Here is a 24,430-nt window from a genome sequence, read left to right on the forward strand (position 1 = left end):
ATTTGGAGAGCATTTGGTATAGATTTGTTCGAACTGGCCTCTAAAAACACTTTTTTGATTTTAGTAGAAGATTTTTCATTATTTTTCAGCACTAATCCTAGCATTTAGTGAAATACTTTTGAATACAAAAAAAAACGTACGAACTTCGTCAAATTGGCTCCTAAGAAGACGTAAAGAAAATGTAATTGGAAAGAAAACGTATGATATCAAGTGACTGCTAACTGATATTTTGTGCAATTTTACTAAAAAAAAAATTCATCTATTTCAGTAGTAATTTTTCTTTTCTAGAAAGGAAAAAACCTTACGACTATAGAAATATAATATATGAACTTGGCAAATTTGTTCCTAAAAAATGTGAGTCAATTATTTTGGATTCTATTCGCAATTTAGTGAAAGAGTTTTCATTGTTTTGAGCAATAATCCCTACTTTTAGCAAAAACCCTTATGTAGTAGTAGTAGTAGTAGTAGTAGACAGGTTTAATAGCAAAAACTTGACAGCTAACGCTGATTTGTGTTTCTTTACAACATATACAAAATCAAACTACACTCGTAAATATAAATCAAACTATAAATATTAACTCTTATTATACATTTTGACGAAAACCGGGACGAAAGAATTACCATATTGGTTTGTTCTTGCGTTAACGGGGGCTAACTTATCTTGCTTTCTCGTTCTTGATGGTAGAGGTTGATCAGGAAGAATGTCACGGTGCTGAGATTTAGAAAGCAAGAACTTTCCAAAACTCATTATCAGAGTTTCGTACCGGTTTTGGAGTGACGGCAGTCCTAGCACTTCCAGAGCCTTTTCATAGGGGATGTCACGGCGGCCCAAGATGCTCGATACCGCTCGCTTCTGAACCGATTCAAGCTCCTGACAAAGATACACTGTTCTAAGTGCTGAGGGCACCCAAACAGGGCACGCATATTCCAGAATGGGGCGGGCATACGCTATGTATGCATACTTAATACTCTCTGTGTTCGCACTGAAACTACGCATACCGTTTAAAGTCTGTAGACTAGCGTTTGCACTTTTAACCACGTTTTCAATATGTGCGGCAAAGCTGAAGTCATTGGAGAAAGTAACTCCAAGGATCTTGATACTGTTTGTAAGAAGGAATGGAACATTTGGCTCCATAACATCACTTTTTAGCGGGTTAAAGCGCACTATCTTCGACTTGTTCACATTAATCTCAAGATTTAGCTCCGCGCACTCTTTTGTGAAAACACTAAAAAAATTTGAACTGAATGGCGTCACAACTCCATTTTGTACTAAATATTTCAGGATAAATGTTAGGTCGTTCACGAACTTGTAGCGGTCGTCATAGTCAGCTGTGAGGAAGTTAATTACAGACAAGAATACAATAGCTGCAAGCTTAGTGCCTTGAGGGGCTCCACATGTGGATGAGGACCATTCAGAATTATTATCACCTTCGTAGAGAGCAAACACACGATGCATCCTCTGACTGAGAAAGTCCAACACGAGCGTAAGAGTCTTTTTCTTAGCCCCCATTAGCTTGAGATTAAGGGCAGCTACAATGTGATTGATTAAATCAAATGCCTTTCGAAAATCTATGGCACCAAGGTCTACATAACTGTGACCTTTTTCGACCCACTTGAGGAGACGAACGTACATCTGCACTAGGTACACTGAGGTATTACAGTCTTTCAGTCCGTCGTATTGTCTCGGGTCGATAGATCCCTTGATTTGATCAATAAGACCCTCATGATAAAGGTCTCGGTCACTTTTGTCAGGCATGGTGTTTGCGAAATAGGTCTAAGTTCGTCACGGCTCTTAGGGTTGGTAACCTTCGGAATCATTCTAACGTAAGCTTTCTTCCAAATAGCTGGAAAGATCCCTATACGAAAGCAAAGGTGCATCAGCACTGAGAGTGGTTTCGCAATGAAAGGGGCGTATTCTCGAATCAGTTTGGGTGGAAGTTCGTCTTAATAAGCTGAACAGTTTACTTTCACCTTCATCAGGGTCTTCTAGGTTGTCATCTCATCGAAAACAACTTCACCTTCATCTACGCAGGAGTCAAGCATTTCAGACTTCTGGGCTTGTGTGGGAGAAGGAAATGAGGTCCAGATGCGGGTGAAATATTAATTTACCTCATCAGCAGTTGTGTAAGTTCCGTCAGGGTGGCTTATTTTTATGCTGTTATGAATGGACTTGCCAGTGATTTGCTTGACCGCTCTGTGCATTTCCTGGGATTAGTGTGCTTAAGACTGTCCGAAAATTTCTCACGCCCGTAATCTTTCTTCGCACTTCTCGTGAGAGAGGTAATGTGATTTCGTAATTTTTTCGCATTTCGCAAATCTCCTTCTTGGAAAAGCTTGCACTTTTTTCGGATTAGTTCCTTGATTTGGGGGGTTGTCCAGGGTTTATCGCTTTCACATAGAACGAAACATAAAACACACGAAAAACACATAAAAATTAAAATGGAAGCTAAACCAAAAACAGGGGGGAGGGGCAAGCATATAAGTGCAACGACCTAGGCAGTATCTCACCAAAAAAAGGGAGAAAGGATTTTTTATTCATTTTTTCTGTGATTAAGGGGACAAAGGTTTTTTCATATCTGGAAGTAACGCAGCGAATGGGGAACAAAACTGGGATGGGCTCAGAAACAGCTTGAGGCTGTAGCAATCTGGATGGGGAGTGACGTTTGGGGAAAATACTTGCCGTCCGCGGGTTCGTTATTATATTTTCTGAAAAACAGAGCCACAACGACAACCTCCTTCGCTCAAGGGTTTCCAAACTAGCTTTTTTTTAGGAGCAGAGAGTATGGCACCTTGCCTTCTTTGAAAATTATTCGCAAGGCTCTTTTTTGGATTGACTCAATTTCGTCTGATTCTTCACGAGAGATGCCAGGGTGCCAAACTGGACAAGCATATTCAAGATGCGGGCAGACAAAAGACGTGTACAACCTCAAGGAGTGAGAAGAGGGACGCTATATTTATTTAGGAGCTTAAGGAGGGTGATAGGCGCATTAGCTTTATCGATGATGTCTTTAATGTGGATATCCCACTTTAAATTAAAAGAAATCTTGACGTCCAGTAATTTAAAAGAGGACATATAAATTTCAGGAGCGATAGGATTAAGAAAATGGGGCAAGGATTTGAGGAAACAAATCGGCATTATTATGGACTTAAAGGGGTTTACTGTCATGTCTAAGTCAGAGGCTCCATTTGGACCAAATCTTGGGGTGGGCATGAACTCAATCTTGGCCCTCCCCCCGACTCACTTCGTGTCGCGTAAGAAAAAACGCGGGTTTTGGCAGCACATCGATCGAATATTCTAAGTAAGAACGCATTTTCAGCACCTGTGTGCTGCTTGGAAATGTACTGTAACCGAATTTGGAACTCAGCCACACTGACCTCTAAGATTAATTCTAACATCGAAGATCACAATCAACGAGGCTAAGTGATTAAACTGAAAGTGGAAAATTCAACCAGACTACAGGTTGGCGTTCCTCAGCGAAAAAACTTTCTTATTTAAATAAACAATACGTCGATGAAAGTAATCTTCATTAGCATGCTGAGGGTTGCAACCAAAATCTCGGTTTTCCTTCAGCAGAATTCTTTCAGATCAAATATATTTACTAAAAGGAAAACATAAGAAGAGAAAAAAAATATTACAACACTCAAGGTAACAAGGGAAACCGCCGAGGTTTCATCTTTGTAAAATCATCAACAAGCTGGTTGTGGTCCAATTTTTTACTAAATCCTTCTCTGCAAACATCAAAAGGAGGTGACTGAGACAATCGTCTCCTTTTGTATACCGCAGGTAGTTTTTCACTATTTCTAAGCGAGAAAACAAACGCTCATTGCTTGCTGTTGTCACAGGAAGTGTGGCAGCAATACCAAGTACTTTAGTTACTTCTGAGTAAGCCACTGGTAATGCCTGAAGATGATCGACAATGTCTAGGAAGTTTTCTGGTTTTTTCTCCTCATCGAGCAAGAAACGCTTGGCAATACCAACTTGACATTCGAGAAGAATGTCGTTGATATCCAGCTCACTGTAAAGAGCAGAGAAACGCTTGAGCAACTCTGTGTCCATAAACTTTGTCGAGCTTGGATCCAAGGCTTCGAGTGTGCTCAGTGCTGGCAAGTTATCTGTGAACCTTCTGTCAAATTCGGCTAGTAGACGTTCTAAAGTCTCGGAGTGCTCTCGCTTCATTTCATCCGCCAAAGAAATAGTCCGATTTCCAGATTGGACGAAGTTCTTTCCTAGCGTCAAAGTTGTCACAAATTGTTTCAGATGCTTGGTGATCTTTTGAGTTCTAATGCTAATGGCTATTAATACCTTTATATTTACCTAACTAAAATGTTAATGGGCTTAATGATGTAAAGTCTTCTACTTCTCTCTGTGCTCTCGTCGTTAGTCTTATTGTAGCGTTGGCCTACAATCTGGGGTTCGACCAGTAGAGGATGTCAAGCGTCTCTAACTTCCATAAGGTTTATGTGTCAAGCATAAAAATGTTTATTTACACATATGACACAGTAAATGTGCATAAGACGAGGACAGAAACAGAATAAGAACTGACTCGAGTAATCTAAAAGGGTGGCTTATATTCACTAAAACAAATAAATAAACATCGAAACATTTGACAGGAACTGACCTATTTTAATCTATCAACTTAGAGGAACTACTGTAAAAATTCAGAATTTATAATATATATATAATCATCTAGGAACTGAGCATTTGACAGAACTCGAGAATTTTATTATGTATCTAATCTACTTTCAAAGTTTACAATGATTAATATCAAATAGCGCAATTACCCCAAGGGTCATCAGGTAATTACGCTCTTTGGTTAATAGGCATGCAGTAATTTCAAATCAACTGGACAGAATGGATTATGTTGGACATAATAGATTATTATAGCCGGCAAAGGGCCCTTGGTGGTGGAAGCTTGGGCCCCCCTGGAAAATCTAAGGTGGGCATTTGCCCAACGCTGACCCCCCCCCCAAATGGCGCCTCTGGTCTAAGTCCAAAGCCTCACTTCCAATTTCGTTGAGGATACTCATAGGGTCGCTTATTAAATTTTTGAAGCAACTTTCAACAATCGTTAGGTCATCAACAAATTTCCAACAGTGAGGAACTTCCTTCACGAGGCTGTTGATCATGACTGAAAAAAAGGAGGGGGCCTAGGAGAGTACCTTGGGGTATGCCATTGTAGATAGGGAGAGGATTTGAGTAATGGTTCTGGTATTTAACCACCTGCGATCTATTTGTTAAAAAGGAGGCAACCAATTTTACCAGTAAGGGATCGATATTGAACTTGCTTACTAGTTTCTCAATTAAAATTTTGTGGTTAACAAGGTCAAACGCTTTCTGAAGGTCAATGGAAATTAAGTTTAACCAGGAATTACACTTTTCAAGGATTTTCCCGATGTGGTCAATAAGAAAAACGAGGTAGTGGGAAGTAGAAGTTGATTTTAGGTTTCCGAATTGCTTCAGGTCAGTAAGAGGTAGGATTTTTTCCTTTAGCAAATCTGCAAGGAATTCTTCATACAATTTTGAAAAAATAGGAGTAAAAGTAATAGGTCGAACGCCCTTAGAGCCAGGCTTTCCGTTTTTCTTTTTCAAAGGGGTAATGAAACCCTGTTTCCAAATTGTTGAATTTGCCCAGACTTAGTAATTTCGTTAAACAGAACAGACAAGGGCTTAGAAAGGAAGTCACCGAAGGCTCTAATAAGAGGAAAGGGGATATCCAAAGGACAAACAGTTGTCTTCCTTAGTTCGTCAATTCTTCTTTCTATCTCAGACGGGGAAACAGTCGGAAAAAAGGGGGATGGGGCTCCTGTTGATAACTGGATGGTCAATGCTGGAAGGCTCTGGACAATGGAAGCGAGAAATTTATTTAGATTATTTGCGGCAACATCAGGGGGCTCTGGTAAGTTGAAATTAAGCTGGTCAAGACTCCTGCCGCATAGCTTTTTAACCTCGGAATACCAGTTTTTTGGCTTATTATTGAACAATTCTTCGATCTTATTTTTTTAGTACGATCGCACCAATTTACGAATTTCTCCTTTAATTGATTTTCCTAGTATATTGGCTTTATCGAGTTTATCATTTTTAAAAAGCTTCAATTTGAATCTAATTGATGTTTTATTGTTTGATTAATAAAGGGTTTATCACTTGAGCACCTTTTAAATCTTTATTCTGGGAAAAAAATTCGATATTTATCAATTAGCTTTTTTCGAAACGTGGCCGTTTTCTCATCAAGGTTTTGTAAACTATAAATGTCAGACCAATCTTCAGTACTCAGCCACATACCGAAAGAAAGAAGACCAGAATTTTGAAGAGGGTGGTAAGTGCTCTAACCTAATGAGAAATTATGTTTAAAATATGAGGAGGGGGATAAAAGAATGGAAAGATGATAGCTCCCACCTAATGGGGGCAAAGTTGAGGGAGGGCTGTAAAAATTGTACATATTAGTTAAAATAACACCAAGAGAGGTATTTCCCCGAGTCGTCGGTGTTTTAACAATTTGCTTTACTTCAAGTGAAGCGCAAAAAGAATCCATTTTAAGGTCGTTGCCATCGCCAACTAAAAAAAGACCAGCATTGGGGTACTTAGAAATAACAAAATCAGCACTTGCCTGTAATTGCTGGATAAAATTACGTTTTGACTCGATATTTTGATTTGGAGAGTAATAGAAAACAGCTATTGCACTAATATTAAATGGAAGAGAAAGTACTTTTGGTCTAACACTTAGCCAGAGGACTTCATCATACTCGGATAAGCTAGGGACTTGAATAACCATTGGGTAAAGGTGATTCTTAGTAAAAAACAAAACTCCGCCACCTTTTTTCCCGAGTGGGTGGTCTGAAGGACGGAGTTTAATAAACTCTGAATAATTTGTCAGGCGTAGAGACCCTGGGTCATGGGATTGGGCTTCAGTAACAGCTATAATATTTATCAAAATTGATTCTGAGAGCACCTCGAGTTCAGTAAGCTTTTCAAAATTTAGACTTTCTGCAATAGTTACTGAAAGTTTAGGAAAAACAAACCGATTGGAAAATCGTGACAGGGAGACTTGATGAGTTTGAGAATTTTCTGGGTAGGGTTTCAATTTAATTTTATTATGCTTTGGAGAAGAAGGGTAAGAGAAGGATTTGCCTTGGGGATTTGAAGGTGGGGGGACGGACAAGGATATGGACGAAGCACGAGGAGAACAATTTGGATTTATTACATGACAATTATTGAATGCAAAAAGTCTCAGACCTGAGTCACGTTGACAGGGTAGACACGAGGGATAAAACGAATGGGCTGGGGGTGGGGTTTCGTAAGGTGCTGGGAAAGGGGGGCTGGGTAGGGATAGTGATTCATGCCTGTCAAGAAATAGCTGGTTTGCGGTAGAGTAGGGAGGGTATGGGGCAGCATACTGTAAGGGGGATAAGACTTCTGTATGCGGAGAGGAGGAGGAGATAACAAGGGATAAGGGGGGAATATGTACTCGGGAAGGGTTCATTAATTATTGAGCTGAAAATGCAAGTGAATAAGAATGGAAGTCGACTGGAACCTGACCAAGGGGAGGAGGGGGTCATGAATGCTTTCGACGCTGTCCTAAAAAGGGTTGGGTTTTAAACCTACCCCTTCGTGTCTGATGATACATGAGCAAAATTACACGACTTAAAATGGGTGGGAAATTTAGCAGGTTAGGGTGGCTTCGGGGCAGCCCAGTTATGTGGAACCTACTACGACCTTCAATTGGCGATTCAATAAGAGCTTTTGTGTAGTCAAAGCATCTTCCGCTTAAAATTCTTTTTTACAAATATCCACATGGGGGTATTTACAAAGATTGTTCGTACAACTGCTAAGAACATAAAATTCACAAATGTGTAAATATTTGCAATTACTAAAAATACATCTACTATCTAACACACAACAAGAAGTTAAAACACACATTAGGTTTATTACACGTAAGATCACTGAGCTAATTTTTTGAATATTTGATTGCATTGTGTGAGAATTTCCGCTTGTCAGTTCAACTTCATTGTCACTTTTTAAAGATGTGTCTTTAACTCTAAATTTTACCAATAAATTATCATCGGTTGAAACGAGTTCAGTATGATTATTTTGCGTAACCTTTTTAATCTCTTGAGAAAATTCTGACGAAGGAAGTACACTAGCACTTGCTTGATGAACTGAAGAATTTTGTATGAATATTTGGAGCGGAAGTATCAGCTAAAAGAGGAACTCTGGGCGGCGTAGGGGAATTTAAAGTATGTGTAGATTCAACAATTGCGAGCTGAAAACCGACTTTTAACATTTTGATTTCTTTGTCCTTGAAGAGATCACTATTCTGGCGCTCGTCAAGATCAGACAAGCTATCATAAAGAAATTCGAGATTAATAATCCGTTTCTTGAGATTGACGATTTATGCATCTTTTTTAAGGCAATCTTCACAGATATGGGGCTCAAACACACTAGCCGTTTTTGCATTGCACGCAAATTCATCTTTACTGGAGCAAGAAATTTGTGGGGTAATTTGGGATTGACGGTAGGTGGTACTGAATGAATAAATGACTGTATTTAAAGCCATTTTTTAGGCCGTATACATACATATATAACAACAAACAAACTAAATTATGTAACAATCGACTTTCGAATAACAAGACCCTTCCGGACAAAATTTGCCACTGCTACTATATTTATATTCGACGTCGACTTCAAAGTTCTAAGAAGGGGCTTACGACCACCCACCCCAAGAAAGCTCCCTCTTAGCTCATTTAGCCCCTGACACCTGAAAAGAAAATGGTCTAGCCCATCAAGATCACCGCAAATCGCGCAAGTATACCGCATTTCCGGGTGACACCTATTTTTCCAAATACTGTAAAGAGGGAGACAGTTTGCTCGCACCTGCATCCAAGACCTCAGGGATTCTTTTGGAATCCCTAATTTAAAATATAACTCTTCACCATATTTTCTTTCACCTTATAGTAAGAACTTAAGCTTTCCGACTGGCTAAGGTCGTTCCACCATTTCTGAATTTCTTGGTCTTCCAGCCTTGTTTGGATCTCTGACAGAAAGGCTTTTTAATCTGAGATTGGGCCATCTCCTCCATTCCATGCATACGATAGACCTGTGCTGTCCAGTAGTTTTTTGACATGGAAGGGTCACGACGATTTTTATCCCAGGGTAAGTAATTCATCATATGCTGCTCTATTTTATGCAGAATCAATCGATCCAGGGAACTATTTTTATCATTATTCGAAACACAAGGTGCAGGTGGGAAATTAACAATACCTTTGGAACGATCACTTCCAGTCGATTGTCATTGGAATTAGTTGAATTTTCTTCAATAGAAATAAGGTGGGATGTTTTAACCTCGAGTGGTTGGATCACCTAAGATTGGTTATCGATGGTATTAATCTCGTCATTTACGACCATTGTTGATCGGCACTGTATGCATAACCATTTAGGGTTTTTTAGGCGACTACTTTTTGTGATGCCAGCACAAGCTGGGTGCAACCATGCATTTCACTTAGAACAGTGGAAAGACTCAGTTCTACATTTTATGTAGCATTCATTAAAAGGATGGGACATTCTAGGCTAAGGAACAAAAACGAGACACAGACCTTAAATTGGAAACTATATCTTCAACTAAAACCTGGCTGGCTAAGCCAGGATTAGCACTGGTACTTGCTAGAGAAAAGTTCACAAGGCTGATCTCGCGTCTTCACTTAAAAATCACAGGTGTCATTTATTTAAAAACGAGATGTCTTGACAGGTCAAGATCTAGATGAAGCTTGGGTTGGTAATCTAAGAAATACTTGGAAAAGCGTCAGTATTGACCTTCCATTCGAATTGACTAAACGTCGGAAAGAACTTCTGAATACGGCTTATAATTTAAGAAATTGTAAAGTTGCCTCCGATAAAGTGTCTCACACCAAGGTGGTTCAAAAAGGGACTAGATTATGGCTAGATTCTAAAAAGACTCTTAGTTCCAACTGGATCAAGGTTAATGACGCATGCTACGACCCGTTTACCCTAGTTTTCCCCTCGGCCAATACTGATTTTGATTAATGAGTGCTCGCTTCCGATTTGTCTATCAATCTATCTATCTATATATATATATATATATAGAAATAAGTTGTTTGTTTGTGTGTTGACTGACGTCATGTTTGTGTGTCGACTGATGTCATTATAAAGTTTGAGCATTATGCCGTCATGAAGTTGTTTGTTGACTCACGTCATGTTTGTCGACTGATGAAATTACAGACCGGGACACTGGGACACAAATGACAACCGGGACACAGGGAATATAAATGACGACCGGGACACAGGGACACAACTACAACGGGAATAATCGCCATCAACAAAGCTCAAGGGCAATCATTAGAATAATGAAGAAAAAAAACTAAAAGTTTTGGGACCCCGGAGCTCCGTGGGATGATGTTTTTCCGGTTGTGCATCTAAGAGTTCAGGGCCTCAATTCTTCATTCGACAATATTCAATTATTATGTAGGGATTCGTGCCCTGCAGTTATCTTCTCTGTGAAACATTTTTGAATGAGAATAATCAGGTACTTTTGGATATTCCCGGTTAGATGTCGATTTTTCTTAACCGCAAGATGGGAAAAAAAGGTGGACTAAGATTTTACATCCAAAATAATTTCTGGCCGTAGTAAGACATGATTTATGCATAAATAATGAATAGGTATTTGAGTCACTTTTTATTGAAATCCCAATTAATGCTAAGGAATGGGTAATAATTGGCGAAGTATATCGTTCTCTAAGCGGATCTGTGACTGAATTTCTTGAAACATTAGAAGACGTTTTTAGGAAAGTTTGTGCTGAAAAATATGTAGTTATATTGATGGATGACTTTAACCTTGACCTTACGAAATCGTCATCTAGGCAGGTTTCTATTCTCTTGCCTTTATTAATTTCGTACGGATTGGCTCCTTGTATAAACATATCGACAAGGATTTCAAACCAGTCAGCAGCATTAATTGACAATATTTTTTCATCGCTACACTTCATTAGGGATGAAGTAGTGCTTTCTGACATTTCCAACCATTTGCCAGTTTCAGCCCTGCTTCAAATCCTCCAAAATCCACAAAGATTAGTCCCCCAGGATAAACCGAGATTCTGTTGCTCACCAGTGGAGCTCGATATCTTGAAAGAAGATCTTGGTACAAATTCTTGGGACATTTCTTTACCAGATAATATTACTTTAGGCAATTATAACGACATATTTGGCCGGTTTTATGACACTGTTAAGGAAAAATACATGTCTTATTGTCTAAAAGCTCCTTTAAAAAATTCTCGATCAAAAAGATCAACACATGTAGCTCCCTGGTTAACATCTGGAGTCCTAAAGCCAATAAAAAGGAAGCAGAACCTCTGGAAAGAGTACAAAAAAAGACCAAATAAGGCTAAGTTAGAAGCATTTAAGTTGTAATGTAATTTTCTGAAATCAATTATTCGCAGAGCTAAAACAGTATATTTTACAAAAAGATTTGTTGATTGCGGTAAAAATATAAAAAAGACGTGGGACGTGATTAAGGAAGTTAGTCGGCCATCCATGAAACCAGAAGGTCTCCCTAAGTCTCTCATTGTAGACGATCAACTTGTAACAGAAAAAGGCCAAATTCGACATCATATGAATAAATTCTTTGCGGAGATAGGGGAAAAAACTGCTAATAGCTTTTCTTATTCCTCTGTGTCACAGTTTTGGAAGCAGTTCTTAGGTCCTTCGTGCTTGAAATCAATGGTTCTTGAGGAGGTTACGGTGCAGGAAATTAGAGATATTGTTTTGCCTTTAAAGAATTCTTCAACAGGTTTTGACCAAATATATGCTAAAGTAATTAAACATATTCTTCCATCGATTATCACCCCAATTTACCATTTGATTAATAGGTTATTTCAACTAGGAGTATATTCCCAACGTCTTAAACTTGCATGTGTGATAGCTCTCATTAAAGGAGGTGACCGTAAGGATCCTGAGAACTACAGGCCAATCTCTCTTTTGTCAGTGTTCTCTAGGATATTTTAAAGGGTAATGCTAAAACGTCTGGTGAGATTTCTTGAAGCTAAACTTTATTTCCATCAGCATCAGTTTGGGTTTCGCGCAAAGTATTCTACAGAACGTGCTTGTAATAGACTTCTTCAGTTTATACGACGATCTTTAGATTCTAATCTTATTCCTGCAGCCATCTTTCTTGATGTAAAGAAAGCTTTTGACAGCCTTACACATAAGATCCTCATTGGTAAACTTTGTCATCTTGGTGTGCGTGGGGAAGCAATGTTCTCGTCATACCTAACTGACAGATCTATCGCAACGGAAGTTTCAGACGAAAAGTTCCAATTGAATACTGAGTACCCCAAGGCTCTATTCTTGGGCCAACTTAAACAGTTAGAATTTATAGCATTTGCAGATGACACTACTTTAGGTGCTGCAGCTCTGGATGAATCATCCCTTATTCTAAAGCTTCAAGCAATGACTGAGAAGATACTCTTTTTTTTTTGACATAAATCAACTAACTTTAAATGTAAAAAAGTCATACCTTCTTATTTTTTCTCCTAAAGGTGTGAGCTGCCCCACAAATACTGAGCTTCATACACCAAGAGACTCCATAAGTCGTCCCCAGGATCGATATGTGTGATTCCTGGGAGTTATTTTGGATGAAAATTCATCGTTTAAGTGGTATTTTTAAATAATAAGAGAGAAAATTTCCCGTGGACTTGGGATCATCCGAAAATCTCCTTTCCCTATAATCTGTCTTTTATACTTCTCTCTCATTTACCCTTATATATGTTACTGTTCGTCTGTGTGGATGTCCACATTTCCATCGGTACTTGCTCCTGTTCACCATCTTCATGAGAAAGCGGCGAGAATTCTCCAGTCGGCTACACACACTCCTCTTGACCTCCTTAAGATTAAAGATATTTGTTTTATCTCTATCTTCGTCGGCATATCAATACTTCCAGGGAGATCCCCCACGTTATTTTTCGGGACTGCTCAAACTAGTAGGGGAAGTAAATTTTTACATGGTTCGTAACCGGGAGGATGTGATGATTATACCTAGTCCCACGGTTCGTTCAGACTTCGGCCTGGCTGTGACTGTGGGGAGTGCTTCGAACTTGGTTCCCGCTGAGATCCGGCATTCACGAACACTGGCTCCACGAACTTGGCTCCTTTAAGAGACAGATGAAAAGTTTCTTATTAAAGGTTTCTTATTAAATGTTTCTTATACTTGATTTTTTTTTTTTTTTTTCATTTTTTTTGGGGGGTTTTTGTTTTGATGGTGTTGTATCCTATATGACGCAGAGAATTTTAATTTGTATTTTATAGTCAGGTGATGTGAGGGCCGCTGTTTCGTGGAAACTGCCGGTGAGTTGATTTCTTTTCCTCATAGATTTATATTTAGAGGTTGGTTTATATGTTTATGACGAGTTTTGTCATTCTTTATATATTGTATGCCGTTTCCCAAATAACAAATTTTAATGCAGTTCTTAAAGTTTTTCTCGTATGCCCCCACTACTCCCACTACCCTCAGAAAAAATCTTGGAAACGACCTGGTCAACACATCACCTGGCGTAAACTTTTTCAAACAGTTGGTGGTAACAAATCAAACAGTTCCTGATAACGAAATGTAAAAAAGGAGTAACCCGGCTCAATAGTAAACAAAAGTCTAAAAAGAGAATTTTGATACTAATAGATACATCAAAAGAATCGGCAAGTTTTTTTTAACTGAAAGTAAGGAGTGACATTAAAACTTAGAACCATTCCACCTATTAGAATTGTCCTAGTTTTTTTCTAATGTTTCAACTCATGCTTAAAATTCTATATGCTTTAGGTTTATTTTATTGCCTCACGTGTAATCATTATTACTAAAAGGGTGCTATTTACAATTTTGAATCAAAACGAAACTACTTTTAAATGATTTTAAATTTTACTTCCACCGATAGCCTAACGAAGACCTAGACTGGTCCAATCTAAGTGATAAATTTGGTTCAAAATAAGAGCCCCTTCAGTCCCTGATAGGCAGAACTCTTTAGTAAAATGTTTTGATCTCAAAGGTACTTACAAATTCTTTAACTTCATTGGAAAACGTGTTAACGAAATCAGTGGTTCTATCTTTCCTAAAAAACTAAACAAACAAAAAGAAAACAACAAATAAATCAATGTAAGAACCTGGCTTTGAACCTGATTTAACAAAAGAGGAACAAAAGTAAGAAAAAATAGTAAATACAAATATTGGAAAATTTTCAGTTCAGTTCGGCTCAAAGCATATTACTAATTAATCAAATAATAATTCTTACCTATAATTAATTATTTTATAATTTCTTGAATGCACAATTATCATTCCCTTTATTGAAATAGTTTCACAATTTTTCCTGTAAATTCGATTATCGCCTAATTAGTAAGTCTTCCAAGTTTGCGTCAATGGACTAGCTCTGATATCAGGTTTGTGGTAACAAACTGTAAATCAAGAGTAGCTTTTGCCCAAAACTCTAAATATATATATATATATATATATATATATATATATATATATATATATATATATATATATATATATATATATATATATATATATATATATGTATATATATATAGAGAAAATTTTCAGGGGGAGAAGGAGGGATTCCCTGGTTTAATTCGTAAAACAGTCTTAAAATAATAATTATATAATCTTAAATAATAATCTTAAAATAATAATCTTAAAATAATTAAAAAATAGATTTTTCAACTGAAATTGAGGAGTAAAATTAAAACTCAAAATGAGAGTTTTTATTATATGTATTAGGGGGCAGCCTCTTCCTCACCCCTCGCTCTTTACTCAGAAGTTTGACTTTTTGTCCTCATTCCTTAATAATGATTCTTGATTATTTTTCATGAAATTTTAAGACTTTACCATAAAGAGCGAGGTTTGAGGAAGGGGCAGAACCTCTCCTATACGGGATATTTTCTATTAATTTTAGGCTTCCTTTGCCCTTCAAAACAATATTTCAAAGAATAAAAGCTTTATCATATAAAGATTACATTGTGAAATAAAATAAAACCACAAGGAAAGGTTCTTAGGACAAACAACCTCTATTACTGCTTGCTTAAAAAAATGCTTGTTTCTACTGAGAATAAAATAACTGAAAGTATAGGTAGCTAGATAGATATTTTTGGTAAAAACCAAAAGGGTCATGGCAACAGGCAAAATACTTCTTTTTAAACACATGCCATCAATGCCAAAACACATAAAAAATAAAATAGAAAAGATTGCAACTTTTTCTTCTTTGCCTAGAAGTCCAGTAGGCATTGTCCTTCAAGAGTTAACCCAAAACTCTTGGTCACCACTGATACAATTTAAGTAAGAAAAACTCATATCATATGAACAATATCAGTCACCCACTTGCCTGCAAGTCCTGTGGACATGGTCGGTCATAAATCTTTGAATTATTTTTAGTCTCTAATTGCCTTCCAATGGCTCAAAGAACTGACAGACAATTTGAATAACCCTTATGAATTACCCTTACTCTATGCACATGATTCCCAACGTAGAGCACAGGCCACACCTGAGGGGCATAACAATGTGTTGGTGGGTCATGGACAGAACTTCTAAATTCCTGAGACATCACATTTAAATTCACTTACAGAGCCAGACAGATACATGATGGTATAAAAAGGCGTCATATTCAGACAATATTTTTCACTCGCAAAAATTATGCCTAGGGGACGACCCCAAAAAAGGTAACAAGTTAATAGCCTTTTAAGCTCCCATCAGGTGAGCATGCATAAAATTTTCAATAACAAACTTCAAATATTACGAGTGGGGGACATCAGGATCCTAGAATTGCCTAGTTGGGACATGGCCCGAAATCGGTTGGCCTTAGTTTTGCCCTAGGATGGATGATTGACTATCATCAAAAAGTGAAATTAATCATTTTTATACAACTCTGAAAAAGTTCTGCTGGCTTTGCCTCTCGTACAGACTATCTGCCTTGGCTGTACTCTAATTAGCCACGGCTCTCAAGTTTTCCGTCACTTACACAGAGTTGATATTACCAAGTTCGTAATCCTGTAATAAGCTGCGGTAAACTATTAATCTTTCCCTAATATCTTTTCGTTCCAATCTGGGTTTTTACCCTTAATGATAACAATCATAGAAAACCTTTTCGGATCAAACTAATAATTTTTTCTTCTTAAACCTAATAGTCTCATGGAACGTCCTAAATACACTTTTCGATTTGTCTGTCGTTTTATACTCCCCAAAACTCTAAACCATAACACAACTGGCCCTATTTTTGTCTGAAACTCCTCTTAAGTAGCATAGTATCTGGTGCCCCAAAATAACTAAGAGGACTTATAGGTGACACCCATGAAGCCTTCCGGTAGTTACAATAAACAAATTGCACCCGATCACTCCACATTCCTAGACTTGTGAAATTACAGCCCAAATATATAAAATCCTTAACTTCATTCTTGTCCCTCCCTTTACAGCCAGACCTAATCTAATGTATGAGGGGGTTTTACCCCTCCTAAATACCTTACTCTTCATGGTAAAGTCTTTTAATACTTTTAAAAAGTTCTTATTGTTCTAATTAAGCGGCCATTGTGTTTCAGGAGTCGATCTTTAATACAAGACTCAAAATGTTGACTAAAATAACTACAAGGACTTTTAATTAAAGTATTAATTAAGGACAATGTTCGCCGCACAAAAGTCTATTACGTGTAAATGAATCTGATAATAAATAAGATGGCATGGATATATCTAAATATATCCACAAAGATATAAATACATTTATATCTAAAAAACAGTAATATAAGATTAAGCTTACTTGGATCCGTGTTTTACTTAGATTAAGCTACACACTTAATTCACTTACCGTTTCGCCATCTGGAAAGCGAGTCTCTTCAAACACCTTTTCTAATTCCTTCAATTGTTCAGGAGTGAGATTTATCCGATTCTTTCGGTTAATAGGGTTTTCTGTCCCACCATCTTGCATATCTCTATTCTTAGGGCCTAAAATATCAAAGGCTAAATTTGGCCAGGAAGAAAAATAGTTTGTTACATATGTCTATTTAATTTATAATTATTGTTTATTCTTGTAAAAATATTAATTCAACCAAAACTAGAACCATGAAGGTTTCTTTTCCTGTTAGAACCTGGAAGTTTTCTTGTATTTTCAGGATGCTCGTAAGAAAAAAATGGCTGATCATTAAAAACCACTTAAAAAAGATTTGAAAAAAAAGTAGAATATGAGGCACGGAGAATGTCAACTCAATGGTCTTAATTCACACACTCCATTTTCCTCTTAATAAAAGTCATACATTTTCCACAGCTTAAGACATCATTCTGTGCGATTCAAAGCGTGCAAAATGATTTTAAGTAAAGATATTATACTGACTCCTATAATTTCTTATTATTAGTCTGAAAGCTGTGGAACGCCTATATCCAAGTGAATTAAAAGTTAATCCATCGTTGCACCTTATGTTCAACTAGTTGCCAGAGTCCATTTAAAGATCAATAAAAACGTCTCAAATCCAAACAGGTCTAATTAGACATGCACATTTTGACTCACATCGATACAAATTCTCATCATTATAGGGAATTGCACAGATATAGTTAAGGTCAGAATTGTCAAAATCGGTCAGAATTCCAAAGGGACACATCCCCCTTAGAAGGTTTCGAACTGTTTTGTTCGCGCAAGAGAGCCATGCATTCGGTGCATTGAAGGAAATACCATATGAAAGAAAAGATGACGATTTCGGGTGCCTTCTCCGAAATTTATGGTGCTTATTGTGGCAAGACAATTATTTAGATCCTTTCTAAACAGATCTTAAATCCAAACAGGTCTAATTAGACGCACACGATTTGGACTCACGTCGATTTAATAATAATAATAATAATAATTTATGTATCACCCGCTTCACAAAACTGAGGTCAAGTGGAGTAAATACAAAAGAAAAACAGCAAAAGTAAAACAAGAAATAAATTTAATCACATACAGAAACAAGAGCTAAGAGCTCATATGGCACTTGTGACGAGGTCGGAAGAGCCAAGAGATCATATGGCATGAGCTCTAGCAAAATTTTAAGAATCACTCTGAGACATGAGTTCCTTCTAAATATCAAATTTCATTAAGATCTGGTCACTTGTTCTTAAGTTAAAAATACCTCAATTTTTCAAATTTTTCCAAATTAAAACCCGCAGCTCCCCCAAAGAGAACGGATCCGTTTCAATTGTTTCAATCACGTATGTATAACTTGCGCTTATTCTTCCCCTAAAGTTTCATCCCGATCTCTCTACTCTAAGCGTTTTCTAAGATTTCCGGTTTCGCCCTCCAGCTCCCCCCCCCAATGTCACTGAATCTGATTGGAATTTAAAATGAGAGTTCTAAAGCACAAGATCCTTCTAAATTTTAAATTTCATTAAGATCTGATTAAGTTCAAGTTCAAGCTCCTTTTATTACCAATATCCATCCATTCATAAACAAAAAATATCCCAAAGGGCTCAATGGCCCGTTATTTGGGAAAAAAAACAACAAAACAAAACATAAATAACTATTAATTACATTCACACTTAAAATATATTTAGAGTCTACTCACCAATCCTCACCCGAGTACAACCGGTCTCCGCACCACCTACTTACAGAAAAAAAAAAAAAAAAAAAAAATATATATACATCGAGGATCCGACACTCACACCACCCAAATCTAAATAAATAAATTCAATCTAAATAATTAAATAAATAAATAAAATCTTGATAACTAAACAATATAAATAACTGATAAATATTATAATTTAATTTATTTTTTTTTATTAAAAAATTCTTCAACCGTTTCTTGAAGGATCCTATGGTACAGGACCGTCGAATCCCAACAGGAATGGAATTCCAGGCACGTCCGACAGCAACTATCAGACCAAAGTCCGAGCGCACTGCAGGGGTGGATGGCACTAGCACATCATCCTTGTTTCTAGTTTCATAAGGACTGACATTTCGAACAATTTCAAAAAGCCCGGAAAAACTTGATGGAAGGTCTCCACGGAAATACTGAAACGCAATGAAAGAGAGGTGTAATGTATGAATATCTTTAATCTTCAGAAGTTCAACAGAAATATGGGTGGTAGACTGAAGAACTTTTGCTGCTTTCAGTTGGAGATTATGTAAAGGTGTAAGTACAGATGGAAATGTTGACATCCACACTGACGAGCAGTAGCATAAATAAGGGTAAATAAGAGAGAAATATAATAGACGAAGGATAGAGAAAGGAAAGACTCGCTTCAGCTTTCGAATAATTCCAAGGCCTCGAGAAACCTTTAATCTCATTGACTCAGTATGCCGTTTGAAAGATAGATTTTCATCCAGAAGTATCCCAAGGAATCGAATAAACCGGTCAGCTGGGCGGGATATGGATCCCTTAGATGTTTTAAGCTCTGTCACTGTAGGGCAGCTTTTGCCTATGCGGGAGAATATAAGAAGAAACGATTTTTTTACATTCAAAGCTAACAAATTTGCATCAAACCAACGATGTATATTTTCTGCCATCAATTGTAGCTTGAGGATAAGAGATGATTCATCAGGTGCCGCAGCCCCCAGGGTGGTGTCGTCGGCGAATGCAAAGAGTTCTTCATGTTGACCAGGCGTATCCAAGGCTTCAACCACAGCATCTCCTTTCTGGCACAAATGACAACAGAAATCAGATTGTGGGTTGCTAAATAGTCGATAGAGGTCGTTGACATATATGAGGAAAAGGGATGGCCCAAGAACTGAGCCTTGTGGCACTCCATATTCGACTGGAATATGCTCATCAGAAGCTTCAACTGCAATGGATCGGCCAGTTAGGAATGAAGAAAACCAGGACAGAGCTTCTCCACGAACGCCTTGATGCGACAACTTACCAATAAGTATCTCGTGTGTGAGGCTGTCAAAAGCTTTCTTCACATCAAGGAATATTGCCGCAGGGATAAGGCCGAAGTCTAAAGACTGTCGTACAAAATGAAGAAGCATATTACATGCGTGTTCTGTTGAGCACTTCTCCCGAAAACCAAATTGGTGCCGATGAAAAAACTTCTTCGCGTCTAGGAAACTCAGCAAACGCTTTAGCATAGCCTTTTCAAATATTTTAGAAAAGACAGACAGAAGAGATATAGGCCTATAGTTCTCCGGGTCCTCCCGGTCACCTCCTTTAAATAGTGCTATCACTCGTGCCAACTTGAGACGCTGAGGGAATATTCCGAGCTTGAATGACTGGTTAACTAAGTGGCACAGTGGTGTAATAATTGAGGGAAGAATCTGTTTGATTAATTTGGCCGGAATTTGGTCGAATCCAGATGAAGAATTTTTCAATGACGAAATTATTGTTATCAGTTCCTGCTCCGTAACTGACTCAAGAACCATTGACTTTACACAGGAAGGACCGAGGAACTGCTTCCATGTTCTAGAACTTGAAGAAGAAACCACACTTAACGCCGTTGTTTTCCCAACCTCAGCAAAAAATTTAGTCATCTGATGTCGTACTTGGTCTTCATCCAAGAAAAGCTGATTCTGAACACTAAGTGATTTAGGGAGCTTTCTAGGTCTTGCCGATGGTTGCGTAACTTCCTTAATTACATCCCAAGTTTTCTTAATATTTTTGCCGCAATCCGCAAACCTTCGGGAAAAATATGTAATTTTAGCTTTTCGAATCAGAGTTTTAAGCATCTTCCGGTATAGTTTAAAAGTCTCTAATTTAGCATCACTTGGTCTGTTCCTATACTCTTTCCAAAGGTTCTGTTTTCTCTTTATTGACTTTAGTATTCCAGCTGTAGTCCATGGGGCTATGGGTGTTGATCTCTTAGAAAGACTTGGTTGGGGTGTTCGGCAATGGTGGATAAATTTCTTCTTTACTGTTTCATAAAAAAAATCAAAAGCCTTATTATAATTTTTTAAGCTCACCCTCTCAGGTATTGTAAACTCCCATGACGTAGTGAATAAATCATCTTTGAGCTTTTCGATGTTTGCTGGTGTATATCGGAATCTTGGTTTATTATCAGGGACTATTCGGCGGGCAAACCGGGGGAGTGGAAGTAAAACTCCTACTGGAAAATGATCCGATGTATCTGATAGTAGCACTTCATTTTTTACAGAATGTATAGATGAGAACACATTGTCAATTAAGGTTGCAGATTGGTTTGAAATTCGTGTAGGGATATTTATACAGGGAGTTAACCCAGACGAGATTACTAGTGCCAGTATATCACAAGCCTGACTCGATGACATATCCATCATGTCAGCGTTAAAATCACCCATTAAAATTATTTCTGCCTTTTCAGACAATACTTTCCCAAGAACAGTCTCTAATATTTCCATAAATTGTTTCATTGATCCGCTTGGAGATCTGTATATTTCGCCAATTATTATCTTTTCATTGGAGCTAGTAGCCAATTCTAAGAACAGAGATTCAAATACCCGTTCAATGTTTATAGACAGATCATCTCTTCTTACAACTGCCAGATTACTCAATACATAAAATCCTGGCCCCCCCTTTTTTGCTATCTTTCTATTTAGAAATATTGAATTATATCCAGGTATATCCATAAGTAGCTGGTTCTTTTCATTTAAAAAAGTTTCACATAAACCAATAATTCCAGGGCGAGAATTCTTACATATAACCTGTATATCATCCAGGGAAGAATTCAGCCCTCGAGCATTCAAATGCACAACCCGGAGGACATCCGGATTGTGCATCCGGTTGTGGTAAGTTGCAAATACTTCATTTTTTCTAATTTTTCCGAATTACTCCCCCCCCCCAAGTCCACCGTAGAAATCGGATATGGTCCGATTATGTCAGTCACTTATTTTGGACTTGTGCTTATTCTTCCCATCAAGTTTCATCCTGATCTTTCCGCTTTAAGCGTTTTCCATGACTTCCGCCCCCCCCCAATGATACTCAATCCGGTGGGGATTTAAAATAACGAGATCTGAGTTACGAAGTCGTTCTAATTATGAAATTTCATAAAGATCTGATCATTTCTTCGTAGGTTAAAAATACCTCATTTTTTTAATGTTTTAGAATTAATCCTTCCCCCCAACTCCCCCTAAGAGAGCGGATCCGTTCCGGTTATGTCAATCTCACATCTAGAACATGTGCTTATTTTTCCCACCTAGTTTCATCTCGATCCCTAAACTCTAAGCGTTTTCCAAAATTTTAGGTTCCCCCCCCAACTCCCCCCAATGTCACCAGATCCGGTTGCGATTTAAAATGAGAACTTTGAGACACGATTTCTTTCAAAACATCAAATTTCATTAAGATCTGATTTCTTCTTCGTAAGTTAAAATACCTCATTTTTTCCAATTTTTCAGAATTAACCCTCCCCCCTCAATTCCCTCAAAGAGAGCGGATACGTTCCGGTTATGCCAATCAGGTATCTAGGACTTGTGATTATTTTTACCACCAAGTTTCATCTCGATCCCTCAGCTCTAAGCATTTTCCAAGATTTTAGCCCCCCCCCCCAACTCCCCCAAATGTCATCAGATACGGTTGGAATTTAAAATAAGAGCTCTAAGGCACGATATCCTTCAAAACATTAAATTTCAATAACATCCGATCACTCCTTCATAAGTTAAAAATACCTAATTTTTCTAATTTTTCAGAATTAACCCTCCCACCAACTCTCCCAAAAAGAGCGGATCCATTCCAGTTATGTGACGTATCTAGGACTTATGCTTATTTTTCTCACCAAGTTTCATCCCGATCCCTCCACACTAAGCGTTTTCCAAGATTTTAAGTTTCCCCACCCCATCTCCCCCCCCCCCAACGTCACCTGATCCGGTCGGGACTTAAAATAAGAGCTCTGAGACACTGATATCCTTCCCAACATCAAATCAAACAGTTCGTGGTAACGAACTGTAGTAAGGAGCGACCCGGCTCAATAGTAACCAAAACTAAAAAAAATTGAATTTTGATAGCAATAGCTGCATCAAAAGAATCGCATTTTAATGCTGATTTTAAATATATAAGTTTAATCAAGTTTAGTCTTACCCATCAAAAGTTAAGAGCCTGAGAAAATTTGCCTTATTTAAGAAAATAGGGGGAAACACCCCCTAAAAGTCGTAGACTCTTAACGAAAATGATACCATCAGATTCAGCGTATCAGAGAACCCTACTGTAGAAGTTTCAAGCTCCTATCTACAAAAATGTGGAATTTCGTATTTTTTGCCAGAAGACAAATCACGGGTGCGTGTTTATTTGTTTGTTTTTTTTCTTTTTCTTTTTTCTTTTTTCTTTTTCCCAGGGGTCATCGTATCGACCAAGTGGTCCTAGAATGTTGCAAGAGGGCTCATTCTAACGGAAATGAAAAGTTCTAGTGCCCTTTTTAAGTGACCAAAAAAATTGGAGGGCATCTAGGCCCCCTCCCACGCTCATTTTTTTCCCAAAGTCAACGAATCAAAATTTTGAGATAGCCATGTTGTTCGGTATAGTCGAAAACCACAATAACCTATGTCTTTGGAGATGACTTACTTCCCCACAATCCCTGGGGGAGGGGCTGCAAGTTATAAACTTTGACCAGTGATTACATATAGTAATGGTTATTGGGAAGTGTACAGACGTTTTCAGGGGGATTTTACTTTGTTTGGGGGTGGGGCTGAGGGGAAGGGGCTATGTTGGAGGATCTTTCCTTGGAGGAATCTGTCATGGGGGAAGAAAAATTCAATGAAAAGGGCGCATGATTTTCTAGCATTACTATAAAAAAACAATGAAAAATAAATATGAAAACGTTTTTTCAAATGAAAGGAAGGGGTAGCATTGAAACTTAAAACGACAGAGATTATTACACAAATGAGGGATTCTAAAAATACTTTAGCATAAAGAGCGAGGTATTTAGGAGGAGATAAATACCTCGCTCTTTATGCTAAAGTATTTTTAGTAATTTAAACTATTTATTCTACGGCCTTTCTGATTCAGGGGTCATTCTTAAAGAATTGGGACAAAACCTACGATTTAGTGTAAAGAGCGAGGTATTAACGAGGGTACAAACCCCCTCGTATACATAATAAAAATATAAGATTATGAAAGTTTGTTACGTAAGTTAATTCTTAAGTTACTTATATTTTTTACTAATAAAAACATTAGTAAAAAGCCATAGAAAGCCATTTAGCCAAAAAAAGAATTAATATACAAATTTCATTTTAATAATTTATGTGAGGAGAGCCAAAACCAAACATGCATTAATTCAAAAACGTTCAGAAATTAAATAAAAAAGAACAAATTTTTATAGCTGAAAGTAAGGAGCGACATTAAAACTTAAAACGAACAGAAATTACTCCGTATATGAAATGGGTTGTCCCCTCCGCAATCCCTCGCTCTTTACGCTAAAGTTTGACTCTTTGCCACAATTCTACTTTTTAAAACAATTAAAAGCTTTAGCGTAAAGAGCGAGGGATTGCGGAGGGGACAACCCATTTCATATACGGAGTAATTTCTGTTCGTTTT

General features: G+C 37.6%; 1 protein-coding gene across 4 annotated transcripts in view; it reads right to left on the reverse strand.

The window, feature by feature from the left end:
* The window catches only part of LOC136031767 (uncharacterized), a 95,945-nt gene that overhangs the window by 50,551 nt on the left and 20,964 nt on the right, over positions 1–24,430 (reverse strand). For 3 of the 4 annotated variants that reach the window (XR_010618579.1, XM_065711526.1, XM_065711518.1), the window contains one exon: positions 16,840–16,976. Coding sequence is in view for 2 of the 4 variants with exons in the window: in XM_065711526.1 (XP_065567598.1) it covers positions 16,840–16,959 (120 nt within the window). In the remaining 2 variants the exon portion in view is untranslated. Of the gene's footprint in view, positions 1–11,159; positions 13,153–16,839; positions 16,977–24,430 lie in introns of those variants that run through there. The other variant, XR_010618581.1, reaches the window with a different exon arrangement.

The sequence above is a fragment of the Artemia franciscana genome, chromosome 1 (assembly GCF_032884065.1).
Source record: "Artemia franciscana chromosome 1, ASM3288406v1, whole genome shotgun sequence".
Taxonomy (NCBI): Eukaryota; Metazoa; Arthropoda; class Branchiopoda; order Anostraca; family Artemiidae; genus Artemia; species Artemia franciscana.